Genomic DNA, 22902 nt, shown 5'->3' on the forward strand with positions numbered 1-22902 from the left:
TTCCAGTGTTTTACCATTCACAGTGTAATGCCTTGCCACCTTCGCTCTTTTATTACCTCATACTTTCCTGCGTTGAATTCCATTTGCCATTGCTCTGCCGACCTGCTCAATGTGCTGATATCCACCTGCAGTTTATGCTATCTTCCTCATTATTTACCACCCTATCAATTTTTGTGTCACTCATGAACTTGATCATAACCCGATATTTAAGCCCAAATCATTAATGTATACCACAAACAGCAACAGCGCCAACTCTGAACCCTGCAAAATCCCCCAGGGAAATAAACATCTGGACACAAAAACATCCTTCTACAGTCATCCTCGATTTCTGCCTTTCAGTCAATTTTGGGACTAATGTGCCACCATGCCTTGGATCCCATCGGCTCTTATTTTCTTGACCAGTCTACCTTGAAGGACCTATTCAAAAGCCTTGCTAAAGTCCATGTAGACCTTCATCAATGCTTCTGGCTACCTTGCAAAAACTTTGATCAGATTTGTCAAACATGAGCTTCCCTTGACAAACCTATGCCAAGTTCCCTGATCAATCTGTGTCTGTCCAAGTGCAGATACATTCTGTTCCTCCAAACTCTTTCTAATCACTTACCCAACACTAAGGTTAAACTGATTGACTTGAAATTCCCTGCTCCATCTCTTTGTCCTTTTTATGGTAATGGAATTATCAGTTAATCCTGGCAGCTCTCATATAACCATTGAGGATTTGAAAATTACTGTTGGGGAAGGTAGTAATAAGGAAAGCAAATGGAATTATTTCAAAGGGAATGGAGTATGAAAGCAGGGAGGTTTTGCTAAAACTACAGACCACTAGTCAGACCACAGCGGGGATACTTAATGGGCTCCTTATCTAATGTAAGATATACTGGCATTGGAGCAGCCCAGAGAAGGTTCACTAAATTGACCCTGGTTATGGAGGGATCATCTCACAAGGAGAGGTTGAGTTGATTGAGCCTCTATTCATTGGAATTTAGAAGAATGAGAGACCACCTTTATTGAAACATAGACTTTTAGGGTACTTAATAGGGTACATGCAGAAAGATTGTTAACTCATGGGAAAATCTAGGAGCAGAGATTATAATCTCAATGTGGAGTCGCCCATTTAAGACTGCAATGAGGATGAATTATTTCAGCGGGCAGTGAATCTGTGGAATTCTTTACCAAAGAGGGCTATTGAGAATGATTAAGGATATTCAAGGCTGAGATAGACAGAATTTTAATTAGTAAGTGAATCAAGATTATGGGGAGAGTCAGGAAGGTGAAGTTGAGGGTTATCAAATCTGTTATAATCTCATTGAAATTGAACTCTATCTGCCATACACTTTTTTTTAATTAATCCTAATAATCATACCCCTTGACATCCAGTGTTCTCCAGTCTTGGTCTCACCCTTTGTCTTTTCAGGAACACACCTGCCTTCCAAGCCTAGTCCCATTGGGCAAAATCATATCTTTGTGAAATTAGTCTTCTCCAGATTTAATTTCCAAATCATCCTTTATTATTTTCCATAGTTATTCAATATGTAGCTGAATTATGGTCACTATCACCAAAATGTTCTCCTACTGATGTACGGTACTTACTAATTGTTTGGTTTCATTTTAGAATATTACATCCAGGAACACCCCTCCCTTGGAGGGCTTCGTACATAGTGATTGCATAAGTTCTCCGGGGTGCAATTTAGGAATTTTGTTCCCCCTTATCTTGGAGAGTAAAACTATCCCAGTTAGTATTTGCGTCATTAGAATTCCCTCTAATTCTGGACTCCCTGACCCCAGGGAAAAGACATTGTCTATTTACCCTGTCCATGTATCTCATGATTTTATAAACCTCTATAAGGTCACCCCTTAGCCTCTGATGCTCCAGAGAAAACAGCCCCAGCCTATTCAGCCTCTCCTGACAACGCAAATCCTCCAACCCTGGCAACATCCTTGTAAATCTTTTCAAGTTTCACAACATCTTTCCAAAAGGAAGGAGACCAGAATTGCACGCAATATTCCAACAGTGGCCTAACCAATGTCCTGTACAGCTGCAACATGACCTCCCAACTCCTGTACTCAATACTCTGACCAATAAAGGAAAGCATATCAAATGCCGCCTTCACTTCCTATCTACTTGCGACTCCACTTTCAAGGAGCAATGAACCTGCACTCCAAGGTCTCTTTGTTCAGCAACACTCCCTAGGACCTGACCATTAAGTGTACAAGTCCTGCTAAGATTTGCTTTTCCAAAATGCAGCACCTCGCATTTATCTGAATTAAACTCCATCTGCTAGTCCTTAGCCCATCAGCCCATTTGATCAAGATCCCGTTGTAACCTTCTTCGCTATCCACTACACCTCCAATTTTGGTGTCATCTGCAAACTTACTAACTGTACCTCTTAAACTCATATCCAAATCATTAACATAAATGACGAAAAGTAGTGGCGCTCCACTGGTTATAGCCCTCCAGTCTGAAAAACAACCCTCCCACCACCACACTCTGTCTTCTATCTTTGAGCCAGTTGTATATCCAAATGGCTAGTTCTCCCTGTATTCTGAGATCTAACCTTGCTAACCAGTCTCCAATGGGGAACCTTGTCAAATGCTTTACTGAAGTCCATAAAGATCACATCTACAGTTCTGCCCTCATCAATCCTCTTTGTTATTTCATCAAAAAAATTCAATCAAGTTTGTATGATGTGATTTACCATGCACAAAGCCACGCTGACTATCCCTAATCAGTCCTTGCCCATCCCAAATACATGTAACTCCTGTCCCTCCGGATTCCCTCCAACAACTTGCCCACCACCGACGTCACTGGTCTATAGTTCCCTGGCTTGTCTTTATCACCTTTCTTAAATAGTGGCACCACGTTAGCCAACTTCCAGTCTTCCGGCACCTCACCTGTGACTACCGATGATACAAATATCTCAGCAAGAGGACCAGCAATCACTTCTCTAGCTACAGAGTTCTGGGATACACCTGATCAGGTCCTGGGGATGTACCACCTTTTATGCGTTTCAAGACATCCAGCACTTCCTCCTCTGTAGTATGGAGAATTTATGATCTGCTTTTATGTTGGTTGCAACGTTTCTCTCCTACTTTTATATTTTCCCCCTCTTTCTTTTGCTTTCCTTTGCTGAATTCTAAAATGCTTCCAATCCAAGGCTTGTTATTTTTCTAGCAACTTTGTTGATTCCTCTTTGGATTTAATGCTATCTTTGATTCTTTTTGTTAGCTACAGTTGTGTGCCATTTTTTCCTGATGTGCTTTTCTACCAGAAAGAAATGTATAACTGTTGCAATGGGTTTCATAATATCCTTTTGTTTAGATTTAGGAGAAAGTGAGGACTACAGATGCTGGAGATCAGAGTTGATAGTGTGATGCTGGAAAAGTACAGCAGGTCAGGCAGCATCCAAGGAGCAGGAGAATCGACATTTCGGGCATAAGTCCTTCATCAGGAATCCTTTTCCAGCACCACACGCTCGACTCTGATCGCCAGTATCTGCAGTCCTCACTTTCTCCCAATATCCTCATGGAGGCATTGAGTAGTGCAGTGGGGAAGGATACAAAAGAGTGGCAGGGGCTTGGAACCCAAGTGAAGAGATACATGAGAAGGAAATAAAGCCAGAAATAAAACATGGAAAAGTTTCTAAACCCTTTCTAAATATTGAACACTCTTGAATAGCATTCTGATATAATACCATTAGATTTGTCTTTTCAGTATTTTTACACTTTTTTTGTGTATTCCCCTGTTTCCTGCTAGTAGCCTTTGTTTCCTCTGTATCAGGAATCCCGATTAAGGGTGTATGCCTGAAACGTCGATTATCCTGCTCCTCAGATGCTGCCTGACCTGCTGTGCTTTTCCAGCACCACACTTTAGATTTAGGATCCAAGTTTTGGATTAGACTACTATTCTTTTTATCCCAGTGAAGAATTCCCTTGTACTTGGTCACTGTTCTCTAATGGACCTACATAAAAAGATTATTAGTTAACCCCATATCTGTGCACAGTACCAAATCTAGAACAACTTGTTCCTCAATAAACTGGGTAGAAAAATAAATCGAGTCCACACTCTAGAGGTTCATCTGCTAATGTGGTTTGCTAAGTCTTTATATAGATATAGTATTCAATGAATATCATCCTTCCTACATGCTTGCCTAATTTCCTGTCGTTCCTAAACACTACAGCTAAGAAGCTTATAGACAACTTAAACTAATGTTTTCTATCCGTTATCTCTTATCTCTACCCATACTGATTCTACATCTAGATTTTCTGAACCAATATCCTTTCTCATTATTGCAGAGTTCATTCTTTTTTTAAAAATACTCTCCAGTTCCTTTCCTTTCCTGTCCTTTCTAAATATTGAACACTCTTGAATAGCATTCTAATATAATACCATTAATTTTGTCTTTTCAGTGTTCCCCTGTTTTCTGCTAGTAGCCTTTGTTTCCTCTGCATTCAACTTTTTTGCTTCCTACTTTTCCATGTTTTATTTCTGGCTTTATTTCCTTCTCATGTATCTCTTCACTTGGGTTCCAATGCCCCTGCCACTCATATGTATCCTTCCCCACTGTACTACTCAATGCCTCTGTGAGGATATTGGGAGAAAGTGAGGACTACAGATGTTGGCGATCAGAGTCGAACGTGTGGTGCTGGAAAAGCACAGCAGGTCAAGCAGCATCCAAGGAGCAGGAGAATCTACTTTTCGGGCGTAAGCCCTTCATCAGGAATGAGGCTTGTGGGTTGGGGCTGAGAGATAAATAGCAAAGGTGTGGGATTGGGGGGAGTTAACTGGGAAAGCGATAAATGGATGAGAGTGAGGGAGACAGTGATGGATGGATTAGGAGGGCAGTGCCAAGTTGGAGGATTGGGACTGGGATCATGTATGGGGAGAGGAAATGAGGAAGCTGTCGAAATCCACATTTATCCCCTGTGGTTGCAGGGTCCCAAGGTGGAATGTGAGGCGTTCCTCCTCCAGGCGTCAGATCGTAATGGTTTGGCAGTGGAGGAGGCCCAGGACCTGCACGCCCTTGAGAGTGCAACGGATGCAGCAGATGACACTGGTTGCACCTGGTGTGGTCTCTTCTATGTCGGGGAGACAGGACATCTTCTTGTGGATCATTTCATAGAACATCTTTGGGACCCCTGCACCACCAACCAACCCCACTGCCCTGTGGCTGAACATTTCAATTCCCCCTCCCACTCAGTCAAGGACACGCAGGTCCTGGGCCTCATCCACCGCCAAACCATTACCACCTGATGTCTGGAGGAGGAATGCCTCATATTCCGCCTTGGGACCCTGCAACCATTCCCCCCAAACATGATCTCAGTTCCAAGTCTCCAACTTGGCACCGCCCTCCAGACCTGTCCATCACTGTCCCCTCTGACCTATCACCTTCTCCTTCACCTACAGCCACCTATCACTTTACCAGCTACCTCCCCTCAAACCCACCCCCCTCCCATTTATCTCTCAGCTCCGACCCACAAGCCTCATTCCTGATGAAGGGCTTATGCCTAAAATGTCGATTCTCCTGCTCCTTGGATGCTGCCTGACCTGCTGTGCTTTTCCAGCAACACACTCTCAACTGAGGATATTGGTCCTAGTCTTGCAAGGTGCAATCCATCCATCTTGTATAGGACCATCCTTCTTGGTGAACACAAATGAACCAGATGGAATTGTAATGCAGCCTGATAATTTCATGATTATTAGTAATGAAATTAGCATTTAATTCTGGATTCATTAAGTTCTTCCAGCTGTAGCCGTGGAATCTGAGCATATCTCCCAAGGATTAGTCCAGAACTCTGGATTATTAGACCATTGACATTACCACTAGGCTACTGCCCCTATGGTTCTTGTAAGTGGTCTTGGCATGAAAACTAATGGAGCAATGTACTGATTTTAGAGAAGATGGCTCGATACAATTGTGGATGTCCGGTGATAAGTTTTTTCCTCGACTTCAAGCACAAGAGGACATTTTTTCTGCCCTTTAAGTATTGTGGTGTTTTAAAGACCTGATTTAATACGAGGTCACACATGCTACTTCACTGATATCATGCATTTCAGTCATGAGCTCCTGAACTTGGTACCTGCTATCAAATATTAGCATATTTCTTGGATGAAAACTATTATTTGGCCTAAGGATTTTATAGTTGAAACTTTATTGCTGGAACAGCACAGCAGGTCAGGCAGCATCCAGGGAACAGGAGATTCGACGTTTCGGGCACAGGCCCTTCTTCAGGAATCATTCCTGAAGAAGGGCCTGTGCCCGAAACGTCGAATGACCTATCACCTTCCCTGGATGCTGCCTGACCTGCTGTGCTGTTCCAGCAATAAAGTTTCAACTTTGATCTCCAGCATCTGCAGACCTCACTTTCTCCCCTAAGGATTTTATAACCAATGTTGTCTTTTAAGCTGCGCAGTCATGCCACAAACTGAAAGTCCCCATTCAGGCCATGCACAAGTTGGCTGCTTAAAACTACTATATCTGAAACACATGACTGCACAAATAAATTATGGAGCTGTGTTGCTTAAAAATGTAAATAAACCTGTGTATAATTTGAGAGTTTAACCTCCAACTTTTTCTTTCGCTGCATATGCACTGATAAAAGCAAAGAATTATGGAGTAGTTTAGAATCTCTTTAAAATTTAAAAACTCGACTGCAGCAATGCTAGTATGATTACAGATATAGACCAGGTTTCACAATGGAAAAAAATTCCCAATACCGCCACGTTCTCCATCTGCAAGTTCATAAGTCCTACTGAACTAGCATTGAAATTAGATATTTCATGCTCTGGGTTTAAAAACAATGACATGGCACAAGTTGTTATCAACTCTGCATATAGACGCGCCATTATTTCTGTATATGATTGTTCACAGATCGAATTAATTGTTAAATTCAGAAGAATGTCCATGCCAAGACGAGATAACTATCATCATGTAACAACAGAAGATGTTTTGAGTCAAAAATCTGAAGCAGAGTAAGTTTTTAAAAAAAAAATAGTTCATGAAAAGCTGCCTTTTAGTTATTAATTGTTTTCAATCAACAAGCAACCTTGCTTGTATGTTTAGAAGTATCTAATTAAAATTCACTTATAGATTTTGCATCCACATATGTGACATTATCTCACTTGGTCACCAGCACAGTCCCTTGCCCATTCTTTTGTACACATTTTATCTCTCACAACCCCTCCACCGCCTCTGATGCTACTTGTTGATTGCTCCCAGGGGATGTCATTCTTGCATTTGTCCTGTCTGGTCCTGCAGTAGGCTTCTGTGAGACTGACCCTCGATCTTTTAAACTCCAGTGAATATCATCTAAAATGATCCAATTTCTCTCTTTATAAATCAGTCCTGCCATCCCAGGAATCCGTTTGGTAGGTCTTTGCACTCCCTCCATAACCAGATCACCTTCCCCATACATGGTTATGCACACTCTAGTTCATCTACCATCTATTTGCCCACTTGCTCAACTTGTCCAAATCACAATGAAGTATCTGTGCATACTGCTTGCAGTTCACTCTTCCAGCCAGTCTTGTGTGATTTGAAATCTGGAGATATTACATCAAGTTCTCTCGTCTAATTTATTAATGTATATTGTGCATAACTGGGGTTCTTGCACAGATCCCTCTTGCATCCCATTCGCCACTGCCTACCACAGAGATATAAAGTTATACAGCACAGAAAAAGACCCTTTTGTCCAACTCCTCCATGTCAACCTGATTTCCTAAAATGATCTTGTCCCATTTGCCAACATTTGGCATAAATCCATCGTAATCCTTCTTTTTCATGTACCAGTCCAGATGCCTTTTCAATGTTGTGAATGTACCCACCTCCACTGTCAGGTTGTTCCGTACAGATCACCTCAGATCACTTTTCAGTTGTTCCCCTCTCACCTTAAACGTTTGCCTTCTAGTTTTAGACTCTCCTATCATTTGGAAAATAACCCATTGATTCCTAGTCTTTTCAAAATTGAGGGCTTTAGCTAGAATAGAGAAAAACATTTCCTAATAGTGGAAAGGGTGAGAACCAGGGATCAGTAATTTTAAGGTGAGCTAGAAAAGAGTCAATGGTATCATGAGGAAAAGCTTTTTTTTAAAAGCAGTGAGTGAATGCACAACATGTGTGTTGAAGCTTTTAAAAAGGCTAAAAGACTACATGCCTGGGGCGATGAAGAAAGGGCACAGAACTGGAACCAGCATGGCAGAGTTCTTCTGGCATGGATAACTGGGCTGAATAGCTGCCTCTTCTGCTATAACCATTCTACAATGCTATTCATCAACCCTGGGCTTGCAGATCTACTTTGTCTCTATGGAATCTTAGCACGGTTGGCTGGACAACCTTTTTGCAATGCAGAGTAATGCTAACAGCGTGAATTCCAGTCCCGCTTGGCCGAGGTTACCATGAAGTACTCTCCTTCTCGACCTCACCTGAGGCTTGATAATTCTCCAGTTGAACTCCCCATTAGTAGTCTCTCTCATGAGAAAACAGTGGTGACTTGTCCTTTTTTATTTTGCCTCGGATCTCTGAATACCTTTTTAAAATGGGCCAGCTTTTATACATTCCCATCCTAGGACAGGGATGAAAGTAAAGTCTAGCATCTGATGTTCCTGCTGCCTATCTCTCACTACCTCCTGCATAAAATTCTATGTGGTTGGGAAATGCATCAGGCAGCTTATTTGGTCTGGAGCTTAATTTAAGACCTTAATGAACCAATTAATGACTACTTAACCACCTTTTCCTGCCACTGTCTATATATTGTCCCCAGTAGTGAGAGGCACATACCAGGTGCAAAGCCTGACTGCCATAGAGTTAGGAGATGGGTGGAGTCTCCCTACAATCACGGCCACTCTCAGCTAAATAGCTGAGAGCCCTGCAACCCCTTAACCACAAGGCTAAGGCCTTCATTCATGCACTTGGTTAGGATCTGTTTCATTTGATTGTCTGGCAGTTATCTAAGATGGGACTTTCCCCTGCGAAGAGACAGAAGTCTCACATTAAAGCAATTTGTGCTGCTGCTCCCAGTGTTAAATTGCTGCAGTGCAATCAGGATTTATGGATGGGCCACCCCTATCTGAATATTTAGCTGGGGTGGAAATGGTACACTGGTAAACTTCAGTCCCTTGCACACAAGTTCTCTATGGTCTTATCTCTCTTTAAGTCTGTAAACTCCTGTAGTCCCTTAACCCTATGCAAACTCTGCATTCCTCCAAATCTTGTGGTTGTCCAAATCGTGAGTGTCTTCAACTGTGTAGGCCCTAAGCTCTAGATTTCCCTCTCTAAACCTCTTGGCCTCTATAAAGCAATTTTCAAAAACTTTGGCTTTGACTAAGTTTTGATTATTTCTCTTAATATCAATATTAATAGAAGTAGATTACTCATTAAGCTGTCAACCAACATGAATGGAAGAGTACTTTCCTTTTTGCCAGTTTGTTTTTGAGATTTGATCTAGCGTTATTTTAAGTGCTGCAATAGCAAATTTTAATTTTGCTTTTCTCTCATTTTTGTTTCAGTTACCCAGTGCTTGCCGAGTATCTGCATTATTAAGATGGAAGTGGTGTCAGCTGAGGTGAATAGCCTGCTACCTGAGGAGATAATGGACACTGCCATCATCGAAGATGATAGTATTGAGGCTATCACAATAACCTCAGAGCATGGTGATCCAGTTCCCATGGAAACTGAGCTCGAGGAAATTATAGATCCAAATGAAGGCAAGAACTCTGAGATTCTGTCGAGCATTGCAGACCAGGTCACTGTGTTGACAAATAGTACTACACCATTTGTTTTAAGTGACCCAAGTATAAAGATGGAAATTAATACTGTTGACAGTACGTCAAAGGCTATTGGTAACATCAGCCTCCCAAGCACAACTGCTGGAACACCCATATCTTTAGCAGCAAATCAGATTGTTCTTAACCCAGTATCTGAACACTCTGATTACAGCATCTCCAGCCAAGCTATAAAGTCAGAACCAGTAGGGCAGCAACTGGTAGTGACTACTCTTGGAAAGTCCCGACAGTCCATCGTACTTTCATTGCCGCCAAGTCAAGGAGCTCACCTTCAAGTCTCATCTCAATTACCAGCAATGGACCCACAGGGGCAGAAACAAATAAAGGTAGTTACTCTTGGTGGAAGAGTTGCGGGAAAGACACTAACTGGAGTATCAAATATGTTGGTTTCTGGGAATCCGTCTCTAAATACATCAGTTCAGCCTACACAAAATCAGGTAAATGATAAAGTGCTTCTAATAAGACTCAGTGACTACTGAAATGTTAGAGATGGCATATCTGGTGAAGTTAATGAATGACTGACAGAAACTTAATGACAGGCTTAGGGAAAAGCCGTATGTGACATTGTCATACCATGAGCTATAAACTTCAGTCTGGTCAGAGAGAGAGAGAGACAGCATTTATCAAGTGGGTCTTGGATCACAAATACGCGACAACTGAACTTGGTCCTTTCTCCCAAGCTGTTCACTGTTTTTGTTTATCACCCTTGATTTCTTTTTCCCGCTGTCTTGCCTCTGTCTGTATGACTTTGTGGTTTGCTCTTTGTATTTTCAAAATGGACTTTCACTACTGCTGTCAATGCTAGGTTCATTACTTCCATGGATTTTTTTAATTCACTGGTGAAAAATGAAAGAAATTTTAAAAAAAACTGATGATGAAGGGCTTCTAGTTCAATTTTGTTAATTCAAAGTCGATCTCATCTATTTTGTCGGCGGCGATTTAGTTTGTAGCATTCCTATCGCGGTTATGAAGTCAAGTTGCTCTCCAGAAACGTAAACAGAAAAATCTAGCCTTATACTCCACTGCAGAACTTGAGGGAATGCAGTATTATCAGAGGTAGCATCTTCTGGATGAACTGTTAAACTAAAGCCCTGTCTGTGCTCTCTGGTTGATGTAAAAGGACCCACAATTCAAAGAAGAGCAGGACAGTGTAGAATCAAGACTGAATCAAGATCGCAAAGTTAGGTTATCTGGGCACTATCTCTTTACTCATGGGAGCTAGCTCTGCACGAGCTGCTTGTACTTCTTAAATTACAACAATGACTACATGTGGAAAAAGTACACAATTGTTTTCAAAGTACTATGGGCATCCTGAATTAGAATCATAGAATCACTACAGTGTGGAAACAGGCCCTTTGGCCCAACAAGTCCACACCGACCCTCTGAAGAGTAACTCACCCTGACCCATTCCCCAACCATATTCCTCCATATTTACCCCTAACTAATGCACCTAACCTACACATCCCTGAATACTGGGCAATTTAGCATGGCCAATTCACCTAACCTGTGCATCTTTGAATTGTGGGAGGAAACCGGAGCACCCGGAGGATACCCGCACAGACAGTTAGCCGAGGCTAGGATCGAACCCGGGTCCCTGGCACTGTGAGGCAGCAGTGCTTACCACTAAGCCACCATGAGAAATAGTGATGCAATACTTTAAATTTAATTTCTGCTCTTTGTTTGTAATTCTCACGTCCTTTGTATCCCCTACTTGAAACATAATTCCATGTGGTAATTCATTATCTGAAGAAAGCTCTGCTATTACCAGTCCTAAAGGTAATTGGTATCCATTTCTTCAAGTGCCACTATTTAAAGTAGTATTTGGTATTAACTGCTTCTGTACTATTTTTATATAACTGTACCAGATTATGGCTGCAAGACACATTTTTAGCTTTAAAAGCCCTAGAGTTCTCCACTATTTCCTCCAATTACCAATGAGGTATTCACCTCATGGTTCTTTTCCATAATGCTTCACATTTAAGTATCTCTTGTTGCCACCAGACTGGACGTGGTATTCCGTGTGGTCTGACTAAAGTGCTGTACAATTTGATTTACATATGAACATGGCGCAGGAATAGGCTATTTGCCTGTGAAAGAGAAATCTTGGCCTACTCTGCTATTTAATAAGATTATGGTTGATCTGATTGCAACCTTTAAGCCCACTTGAGGTTATCACCCTTCACCCCCTTCCTTACCGAGAATCTGTACACTTCTGCCTTTAATAAGATCCAGACCGTGCTTCTGCCTTTAAGGAGTAATACTCTAAGGACTCATGACCCTCTGAGAGAAAAAGAATTCACCTAAACTGTTTTAAATAGATAACACTTTATTTTTAAATAGTGATCCCTAATTCTAGATTCCCCCATAAGAGGAAAGGTCCTCTCTCATCTAACCTGTCAAGTCCCCTCAGAATCATGCAACCTTTTAATCATAAGGCATGCCAACCCATTCTATGTATTAGTCTGGAAAACCTCCTTTGAACTACCTTCAATTAATTTGCATTGTTCCTTAAATAAGATGACCAGTACTATAACATTATTCCATATGTGGTTTCAGCAGAGGCCTCAATAACTAAAGCAGAAATTCCTACTTTTGTATCCTTTTATTTGCAATAAACGTTTAATTTCCTCATTACTTAAATACCAGATTTTGGTAATTCATGCACTGGGCCACCCAGATTAGATTAGATTCTCTACAGTATAGAACTTTCGGCCAAACAAGTCCACAGCGACCCTCCGAAGAGTAATCCACCCAGACCCATTTCCCTCTGACTAATGCACCTAACACTGGATAATTCAGCATGGCCAGTTCACCTGTCCTGCACATCTTTGGACTGTGGGAGGAAACCAGAGCACCGGGAGGAAACCCGCACAGACACTGGGAGAATGTGCAAGCTCCACACAGACAGTCGCCCAGGGCTAGAATCGAACCTGAGTTCCTGGCACTGTAAGGCAGCAATGCTAACCACTGAGCCACCATGCCGCCCGTAATCCTTCCCCATCTCACGGCTCTATATCCTCTCACCATTTAGATAATCTTGTTCTTTTCTGTTCTTCCTTCAAAATTGTCAATTTAACACTTTTCTACATTATACTCCAATTACTAGATCATTGCCCACTCAACTAACCTTGTTTCTTTTGGTAACCTTGTGTCTTTTTCAGAGCTTATTTTCATAGCATCATTCTGTCATCAACAAGTTGGGCAGTTATTTCTTCTATCCCTTCATACAAGTTATTTCTTTCTAACTTGTCAACAGTTGAGTTCCCAGCTCTTATCCTATCACCCACCATTCATTACATCTTGCAAACCTGATAGATACCTATGCATGTCCACTACCTCGTTCTAGTTAGCCAGCCAATGTTCTACACAAGGTAGTGTACAAGCCTCTACACCAGGAACCACTTCTTTCTTCAATAATCTTTGATATGGCAGTGTATCAAAACAGTCTAGAAATCTTAGAACCATACATCCACTGATTCCATTTTCTCCATATCATATGTTACTATTTTGAAGAACTCCAATTAGTTAATTAAAAAGGATTTTCCTTTGACAAATTCATGCTAACTTTGCTCTGATTATCGTGAACTTATCCAGATTTCCTTACATAACTACTGAAATAATAGCTTCTAACATTTTCCTCATGGCAGATGTTAAGCTTCCTGCTTTCTTTTTCCTCTCTTTTTAAACAAAGAGATTAGATTTGCTATCTTCCAACCTAACAGGGCTTTCCAGAATAGAGGGAACTTTTGCACAATTAAAACCAACGCATTAACTATCTCAGTAGCTACTTTCCAAAGACCTTCGGATGATGTCAATGAGGCACTTGTCAGCCTGCAACTTTGAACAACTTACCTGAGAATTGATATTCATTTTCTTGAGTTCTACCATCCCTTCCACGACGTGATTTATAGTTACTTCTGGGATGTTACTTGTGCCCTCTATAGTGAATAGAGATGCAAGTTACCTGTTTGTTTCCTCTAATGTACTCTGTAGTTTTTACAGTGCAGTTCATTCACTTATTGGCTTTCCTGTTTAGCTAACGCAAAGTAGCATACATGTTGAACATAGATTGAGTCTTCTAAAACTCTTGGACTTTTGTTTTGAAAACTTGTCCCTGACTACATCACCATTCCCAAAATTTGGAAGTCCATGTGCGCAACTTCATGAGGTCTGCCATAAGTGACTTAGGTTGTTACTCTTTGCAAAAAAAAATTCTCGCTTAGGAAAGTCTTCCATGTGGCAATCTGTGTAAACTGTTGTTAACTTATTGTTCTAAGGTTTCTCAAGTTTACTCATGATTAGTTCTTTTAACTTGCATGAAATTGTAACAAGTCTACTAGCTCTGTAGATAGCTGTGCTTATTTTGTCATGTGTTTTGAAAATGAATACCTCACGAAGAGCTGGGAAACAGGCTTGAACAGATCAAGATTGATGAAGTTGATGTGCTGGAAATTTTGGTAAACATTTAAGATTAATAAATCCTCAGGGCCAGACCAGATTTATCCAAGGTTGCTCCGGGAAACGAGAAAGGAGGTTGTGAAGCTGCTGGTGAAGATCTTTGCTTCCTCACTCTCCACGAGAGTCGTACCAGTGGATTAGAGGGAGGCAAATGTTATTCTTCTTTTCAAGAAGAGGAATAGAGAAAACCCTGGCAATTACAGACCAGTCAGTCTTACATCTGTGCTCAGCAAGGTTTTGGAAAGAATTCTGAGGGATAGATTTTATGACCATTTGGAAAGGCATAGCATGATTAAAGGCAGCCAGCATGGTTTTGTGAGGGGCAGGTCATGCCTCACCAAGCTTATTGAGTTCTTTGAGGAGGTGACAAGACAGGTCGAGCACTGGATATGGTGTATGTGGAATTCGGCAAGGTTCCCCATGGTAGGCTAATTTATAAAGTCAGGAGGTATGGGATACAGGGAGATTTGGCTATCTGGATTCAGAATTGGTTAGCTGACAAAAGGCAGAGATGGTTACAGATGGAAAGTATTCTGCCTGGAGGTCAGTGGTGAGTGGCGTCCCTCAGGGTTCTGTTCTGGGGCCTCTGCTCTTTGTAGTTTTTATAAGTGACTTGGATGAGGATGTTGAGGGGTGTGTTAGTAAATTTGCTGATGACACAAAGGTTGGAGGTGCCGTCAATAGTATCAAGGGTATTGCAGGCTGCAGCGTGACATAGACAGGATGCAGAGCTGGGCTGAGAAATGGCAGATGGAGTTCAACCTGGATAAATGTGAAGTGATGCATTTTGGAACGTCAAACTTGAATGCTGAATATAGGATTAAAGACAGGATTCTTGGCAGTGTGGAGGAACAGCGGGATCTTGGTGTTCAAGTGCATAGCTCTCTCAAAGTTGCCACCCAAGTGGATAGGGTTGTTAAGAAAGTATATGGTGTTTTGGTTTTCATTAACAGGGGGATCGAGTTTAAGGTTTTGCTGCAGCTCGAAGACCCTGGTGAGACCACACTTGGAACATTGGGTCCATCTCTGTTTGCCTTATTATAGGAAAGATACGGAGGCTTTGGAGAGGGTGCTGCCTGGACTGGAGGGCTTGTCTTACGAAGAGAGATTGATTAAGCTCGGATTTTTCTCGCTGGAGAGGAGGACGAGGAGGAAGAGAGGTGACCTGTTCATGGTTTATAAGGTAATGAGAGCAATGGATAGAGTCATTAGCCAGAGAATTTTCCCCAGGGCAGGATTGACTGGCACGAGGATATTAGGAGGAAGGTATAGGGGAGATGTCTGAGGTAGGTTCTTTATGCAGAGAGTTGTGAATGATGGGAGCAGAGTCATTAGGGACAGCAGTGAATTGAGGGGTGCATAGATTAGGTTAGGTTATTTTATTTTAGATTAGGAATAATCCTCGGCATAACATCGTCGGCCGAAGGGCCTGTTCTGTGCCGTACTTTTCTATGTTCTATTAGCCTGTTTCCAATTTCTTGGTATTTCTCTCTATGTCTGTAATTTTCAATATCTCTCAAATCTCTTCACTAGAAAGGGTTGATCACCTGATTGGGATTGTATTATACACCCTTAAGAGTCAGCAGGAAATTGAGAAAACAAATCTGTCCGGAGATTTCCGTTAACTGTAAGAATAATAGGGTGGTTATGGTAAGGGGTCTTAACTTTCCAAACATAGTCTGGGGCTACCATAGTGTTAAGGGTTTAGATGGAAAGGAATTTTTTAAGTGTGTACAAGAAAATTTTCTGATTCAGTATGTGCATGTATCTAATGGAAAAAGTACAAAACTTGACCTACTCTTGGGAAATAAGGCAGGGCAGATGACTGAGGGGAAGCACTTTGGGGTCAGCGACCATAATTCTATTAGTTTTAAAATAGTGATGGAAGAGGATAGACCGGATCTAAAAGTTGAAGTTCTACATTGGAGGAAGGCTAATTTTGACGGTATTAGGCAAGAACTTTCAAAAGCTGATTGGGGGCAGATGTTCGCAGGTAAAGGGACAGCTGGAAAATGGGAAACCTTAAAAAATGAGACAAGGAGAGTGCAGAGACAGTATATTCCTGTCTGGGTGAAAGTAAAGGCTGGTAGATGTCTCAAAAGCTGGATGACTAGAGAAGTTGAGGGTTTGGTTAAGAAAAAGAAGGAAGCATACATCAGGTATAGACAGCAGAGATTGAAGACTTCTTAGAGTATAAAGACAGTAGGAGTTTACTTAAGTGGGAAAACAGGAGGGCAAAAAGGTGACATGAGATAGCTTTGGCAAATAGGGTTAAGGGGAATCCAAAGGGATTTTATAAATTAAGGACAAAAAAGGGTAACTAGGGAGAGAATAGGGCCCCTCAAAGATCAGCAAAGCGGTCTATGTGTGGAACTGTAAGAGATGGGGGAAGATACTAAACAAGTATTTTGCATCAGTGTTTACTGTAGAGAAGGACATGGAAGACGTAGAATACAGGGAAATAGATGGTGACATCTTGAAAAATGTCCATATTACAGAGGAAGATGGTGCTGGATGTTTTGAAATGCATAAAGGTGGAGAAATCCCCAGGACCTGATCAGGTGTACCCTAGAACTCTAGAAGCTGGGAAGTGATTGCTGGCCCCCTTGCTGAGATATTTGTATCATCAATAGTCACAAGTGAGGTGCCGTAAGATTGGAGGTCTACTAATGTGGTGCCATTATTTAAGAAACATTATAGGGAAAAGTCAGGGAACTATACACTGGCCTGACATCGGTGGTGGGCAAGTTGTTGGAGGGAATCCTGAGGGACAGGATTTACGTGTATTTGGAAAGGCAAGGACTGATTAGGAATTATCCACATGGCTTTGTGCGTTGGAAATCACATCTCACGAACTTGATTGAGTTTTTTGAAGAAGTGACAAAGAGGATTGATGAGGGCAGAGTGGTAGATGTGATCTATATGGACTTCAGTAAGGCATTTGACAAGGTTCCTCATGGGAGACTGGTGAGCAAGGTGGGATCTCATGGAATACAGGGAGAGCTAGCCATTTGGATACAGAACTGGCTCAAAGGTAGAAGACGGAGGGTGGTGGTGGAGGCCTGTGACCAGTGGAGTGCCACAAGGATCGGTGTTGGGTCTGCTACTTTTCTTCATTTATATGAATGATTTGGATGTGAACATAGGAGGTATAGTTAGTAAGTTTGCAGATTACCCCCAAATTGGAGGTGTAGTGGACAGCGAAGAGGGTTCCCTCAGATTACAATGGGGATCTTGATCAGATGGGCCAATGGGCTGAGGAGTGGCAGATGGAGTTTAGATAAATGCGAAGTGCTGCGTTTTGGAAAAGCAAATTAGAGCATGACTTATAGACTTAATGGTAACATCCTTAGGAGTGTTGCCTCGGGAACAAAGAGACCTTGGAGTGCATGTTCATAGTTCCTTGAATGAGAGTTGCAGGTAGAGAAGATAGTGAAGGTTGTGTTTGGTATGTTTCCCTTTATTGGTCAGAGCATTGAGTACAGGAGTTAGGAGGTCATGGTGCAGCTGCACAGGATATCAGTTAGGGCACTTTTGGCATAATGGGTGCAATTCTGACTCCCTCTTGTCTTATTGGAAGGTCGTTGTGAAACTTGAAAGGGTTCAGAAAAGATTTACAAGGATGTTGCAAGGGTTGGAGGATTTGAGCTACAGGGAGAGACTGAATAGGCTGGAGCTATTTTCTGTGGAGCGTCGAAGACTGATGGGTGACCAACAAGGGTTTATAAAATCATAGGTATGAATAGGATAAATAGACTAGGTCTTTTCCCAGGGTGGCGGACTCCAGAATCGCAGGGCACAGATTTAGAGTGAGAGGGGAAAGATTTAGAAGGGACCTACCGGGCAACATTTTTATGCAGAGTGTGGTGCATGTATGGGATGAGCTGCCAGAGGAAGTGGTGGAGGCATTTAAAAGGCATCTGGATGTGTATATGAATAGGAAGGGTTTAGAGGGCAATGGGCCAAGTGCTGGCAATTGGGACTAGGTTGGATTAGGATATCTGGTCAGCTTGGACAAGATGGTTTAAAGGGTCTGTTTCCGTGCTCTACATCTCTGACTCTGTGACTCTTAGGTTAAATTTGCTAAAGTGCCATCTAGTGTTGGCAGCATATTCTACAGTAATGCTGAATAATTAAAAGTTAAAAATCACACAACACCAGGTTATAGTCCAACAGGTTTAATTGGAAGCACACTAGCTTTCGGAGCGACGCTCCTTCATCAGGTGATTGTGGAGGGCTCCATCGTAACACAGAATTTATAGCAAAAATTTGCAGTGTGATGTAACTGAAATTATTCATTGATTGTCTGTTAAGCCTTTCATCTGTTAGAATACATTGATAGTTTCACTTCTTTCATGTGTAAATCACAAAACCCTTTTTTTTAAAAGTTGCATTCTCGGGTTAGCTGTTAACAATGGTGATAGCTAGACAATGTGTTGAAGGTGTTAGCCCCCTGTGTTCTCTGTCTATGACCTGATGTTTAGATTGATTCCAATCTAAAAAGTGAAATAACAGAGTTTTACATAAATTCATGCAGTTTTTTGAGCTCAGAGTTCGACATGAATCTATGTGGTTTTTGAACAAAGTGCAATGTAACTTTGTGCCAAAAAAATTCACCACACACAATATATATGTGTGCATGTGGGTCTTTGTCTGTCTGTGTGTGTGTCTGTCTGGGGTGGGGGTTGTGAGTGTGAGAATGTGTGTGTAGTGAGTGCAGTGTGTCTTAAGTCTGTGAGGGGGTGCATGTGTGTGTGTGGGAGTGTATGTGTCTATAAGGGTGTGTGTGGGTGTCTGTGTGCGCATCTGTGTGTACCTGTGTACATGTGTATGTGAGAGTGTGTGTGTGTGTGTAGGAATATCTGTGTGTGTGTGTAGTGCAATGGTGATCACCTGTAATGTGACATGAACCCAAGGTCCCGGTTGAGGCCCTCCCTATGGGTACCGAACTTAGCTATCAGCCTCTGCTCAGCCACTTACCTCTGCTGCCTGTCCCGAAGTCCACCTTGGAGGATGGTCACCCGAAGGTCCGAGGCTGAATGTCCTGGACCACTGAAGTGTTCCCCAACTGGGAGGGAACCCTCCTGTCTGTTGATTGTTGTGTGGTGCCCATTCATCCGTTGTCGTAGCCTTTGCTCAGTTTCCCCAATGTACCATGCCTCTGGGGATCCCTGCCTGCAACGTATAAGATAGACAATGATGGCTGAGTCACATGAGTACCTGCCATGTACACGGTGGGAGGTGTTTCCACGCGTAATAGTGGTATCTATGTCCACAATCTGACACGTTTTGCAGCGTCCACCGTGACAGGGTTGTATGGAGTTGTCCTGAGAGCCGGGCAGTTTGCTACGAGCAATGATCTGTTTGAGGTTTGGCGGTTGTTTAAAGGCAAGTAATGGAGGTGTGGGGAAGGTCTGCAACACATTATCAATGGAGATGAGCACCTCACCAAGTTGGGAAATACTTCAGTGGTCCAGGACATTCAGCCTTGGACCTTCGGGTGACCATCCTCCAAGGTGGACTTTGGGACAGGCAGCAGAGGAAAGTGGCTGAGCAGAGGCTGATAGCTAAGTTCGGTACCCATAGGGAGGGCCTCAACCAGGACCTTGGGTTCATGTCACATTACAGGTGATCACCATTGCACTACACACGCACACTCTCGCACACTCTCGCACACTCTCGCACACTCTCGCACACTCTCGCACACTCTCGCGCACTCTCGCGCACTCTCGCGCACTCTCGCACAGACACCCACACACACCCTTATAGACACACAGACTCCCACACATGCACCCCCTCACAGACTTAAGACACTCTGCACTCACTATACACACACACACACACACACACACACACTTTCTCACTCACAACCCCCACCCCAGACAGACAGACAGACAAAGACCCACATGCACACATATATATTGTGTGTGGTGAATTTTTTTGGTACAAAGTTACATTGCACTTCAAAAACCACATAGATTCATGTCGAACTCTGAGCTCAAAAAACTGCATGAATTTATGTAAAACTCTGTTATTTCACTTTTTAGATTGGAATTAATCTAAACATCAGGTCATAGACAGAGAACACAGGGGGCTAACACCTTCAACACATTGTCCTGCTATCACCATTGTTAACAGCTAACCCGAGAATGCAACTTTTAAAAAAAAAGGGTTTTGTGATTTACACATGAAAGAAGTGAAACTATCACTGTATTCTAACAGATGAAAGGCTTAACAGACAATCAATTCTTCAATGTATAATTTCAGTTACATCACTGCAAATTTTTGCTATAAATTCTGTGTTACGATCGAGCCCTCCACAATCACCTGATGATGGAGCGTTGCTCCGAAAGCTAGTGTGCTTCCAATTAAACCTGTTGGACTATAACCTGGTGTTGTGATTTTTAACTTTGTACACCCCAGTCCAACACCGGCATCTCTGAATCATGAATAATTAAAAGACATCCAGCTTTCAGAAGTTTGGATGGTCTGTGCTACAAAATAAAACAAAAGGTCTTGAATCTCAGAATAAGATCTTTTACTTACAGGAGAAATTCAGCTCTATTTTACTGTGGATGTGTGTGTGATAGGTACACTGGGTGCATGACAACAGGATCATAATTGAGATAAACTATTGGCAAACACGGCACTTTCAACTTATAAAACATCTAAATGAAGCTTTTCAGAAGTGTTACTAAACAAAGTTTGTCACAAAGTCACGTAATGATACTAGGATAGCTGACCAAACACTTGGTCAAGAAAGTAGATTTAATAGCTTCAAAGAAGGGAGTGAGGCAAAGAAGTTTGAGGTGGAGCAGAGGTGAACTCCAGAGCTTGGGGCCTCGGTAATTAAAGGGTGGCCTCCAAGTGTATTAAGCAAATTCCTGCTGCAGCACTTTGTCAAATTGTACTGGCTGTTTTGGCTCACATTGGCTTCTATCCAAATGTTGAATGCTGTTAAATGTGAAGCTGTTGTAGACTTCAAATGCTGTATATTGGCAATATAAAATCAGTATGATTTTAGTATGATGTGCACTGTAGTAAATTAATTCTGAGTAATGAAGAGAGATGTCAATATAGTGTCAATAATATCGCAAGGATATTTGTAAAGAAGCTTTTCAACAGAGGAATCAAAAGTTTGATTGCAGGTGGCTTTAAAGGAAGAGAGGAATGGAAAGGCATATAGATTTAGAAAAGGAATTTTAGTGTGTGACCAAGACAGTTGCAGTTATATTTATACAGTTAATTAAAGGTGAACAGGTTACAGTATTAATCAAGATGGCATTGGTGTAAATAGTGAGGAATGACCTTTGTTCGAGCAATCCAGATATAGAATTGGTTTGGATGGAGATGAAGAATAATGGAGGAAAGATATCACTATTAGCAGTGGTATCCAGTTTTTGCAGTCCATATAGGTATCGATGATATAGGCAAGACCAGGAAGGAGGTTCTGCATGGACAGAATGCGAAACTAGGCACCAAATTGAAGAGAACCTCTAGTTTAATAACCTCTGCGTTATTATATTGGCTGCGTGCCAATTGGCAGAGGGCAGATAAGATGAGTGAAATGAATGTGATTTCAAGAGTGGTGCAGGAGAAGTCAGTTGTGGTTCGTGGGACACTGGCATCCATACAAGGAAAAGCTGGGGGCTGTTACTATAGAGGCAGTCTGCATCTGAATCATGCTAGGACCTGGGATCTAGCAAACCAAATGACGATGAATATAGAGAGGGCTTTAAAGAAAACTGTGTGGTTAAGGGATTAAGCTTGGGTAAATGTAGAAAATTCAAGAAGAGGGTCAAGGCAGGAGAGCAAATTAATAATGTGAGTTATAAGGTTAAAAGTAAGGTGAGGTCACCATAGTCCTGCATATTGTAGGACTGGTCTCTCATTAGAAAAAGAGGGAAGGGTGACTGGTGATGGTTTAATCTGAGGATCACCATGCTTCAAGTGAGGAGAGAGATTGAAAAGGAGTCCTTCATGGTAACCTCAGGTGTTGCAGGAATTGAAACCCATTGCTCTGCATCACAAATTAGCAAGGCAGGAAGGGGTAAGAAGAATAAACCTAATAATGCACCAGTCAAGATTGGATGTGGCAAAGATAACAGGATAAGTAAACGGAAGTCCTAAAAAGGTTTTGGTGGTCTCCTTATTTAAGGAAGAATGTAAATGTTTTGTAGCAGGTTCCAAGGTAGCTTGGTAGATCGACTGGACTGTATGGATTGTCTTGTATGGAAAGTTTGGATGGACTGGGCTTATTCTTCTTTGGAATTTGGAAAGTGAGGGCTACTGATTCTTTTTTTGGGATGAGTTCAGAGCTAGAGGGCACATTTTAAAATTGGACGTCATCCTTTTCGGGCAAAGATGAGGTAAGCCTTTTACTGAGGCTTGTGCAACTGTGGAACTCTGCCCCGAAGTAAATAGAGGCAGGATGATTAAATGTCATTGACACAGATAAATACATTTTGTTAGGCAAGGGAATCAAAGGTTATCAGGAGCAGATGGGAATATGGAATTCCAAATACAAATAGGTCAACCATGATCTTATTGAATGAAGGAAGAGGTTTGAAGGGCCGAATGGCCAATTCCTCGGAAATTGTACCTTCATATTTATTTTGTGGTCAACAGTGGGGAAAGAGAATAAATGTTCAAAAGGACATTTCGAG

At 41.9% G+C, this 22902-nt stretch overlaps 1 protein-coding gene across 3 annotated transcripts in view; it reads left to right on the forward strand.

The window, feature by feature from the left end:
- The window catches only part of lin54 (lin-54 DREAM MuvB core complex component), an 88087-nt gene that overhangs the window by 10803 nt on the left and 54382 nt on the right, over nt 1-22902 (forward strand). For 2 of the 3 annotated variants that reach the window (XM_043695198.2, XM_043695203.2), the window contains exons 2-3: nt 6870-6970; nt 9503-10215. In XM_043695198.2, coding sequence (XP_043551133.2) covers nt 9538-10215 — 678 coding nt within the window. In that variant the 5' untranslated portion in view covers nt 6870-6970; nt 9503-9537. The remainder of the gene's footprint in view (nt 1-6869; nt 6971-9502; nt 10216-22902) is intronic. The other variant, XM_043695199.2, reaches the window with a different exon arrangement.

This window comes from Chiloscyllium plagiosum, unplaced genomic scaffold (assembly GCF_037043375.1).
Source record: "Chiloscyllium plagiosum isolate Xiang-an unplaced genomic scaffold, Cpla_swu_hap1 HiC_scaffold_1, whole genome shotgun sequence".
NCBI classification, from domain to species: domain Eukaryota; kingdom Metazoa; phylum Chordata; class Chondrichthyes; order Orectolobiformes; family Hemiscylliidae; genus Chiloscyllium; species Chiloscyllium plagiosum.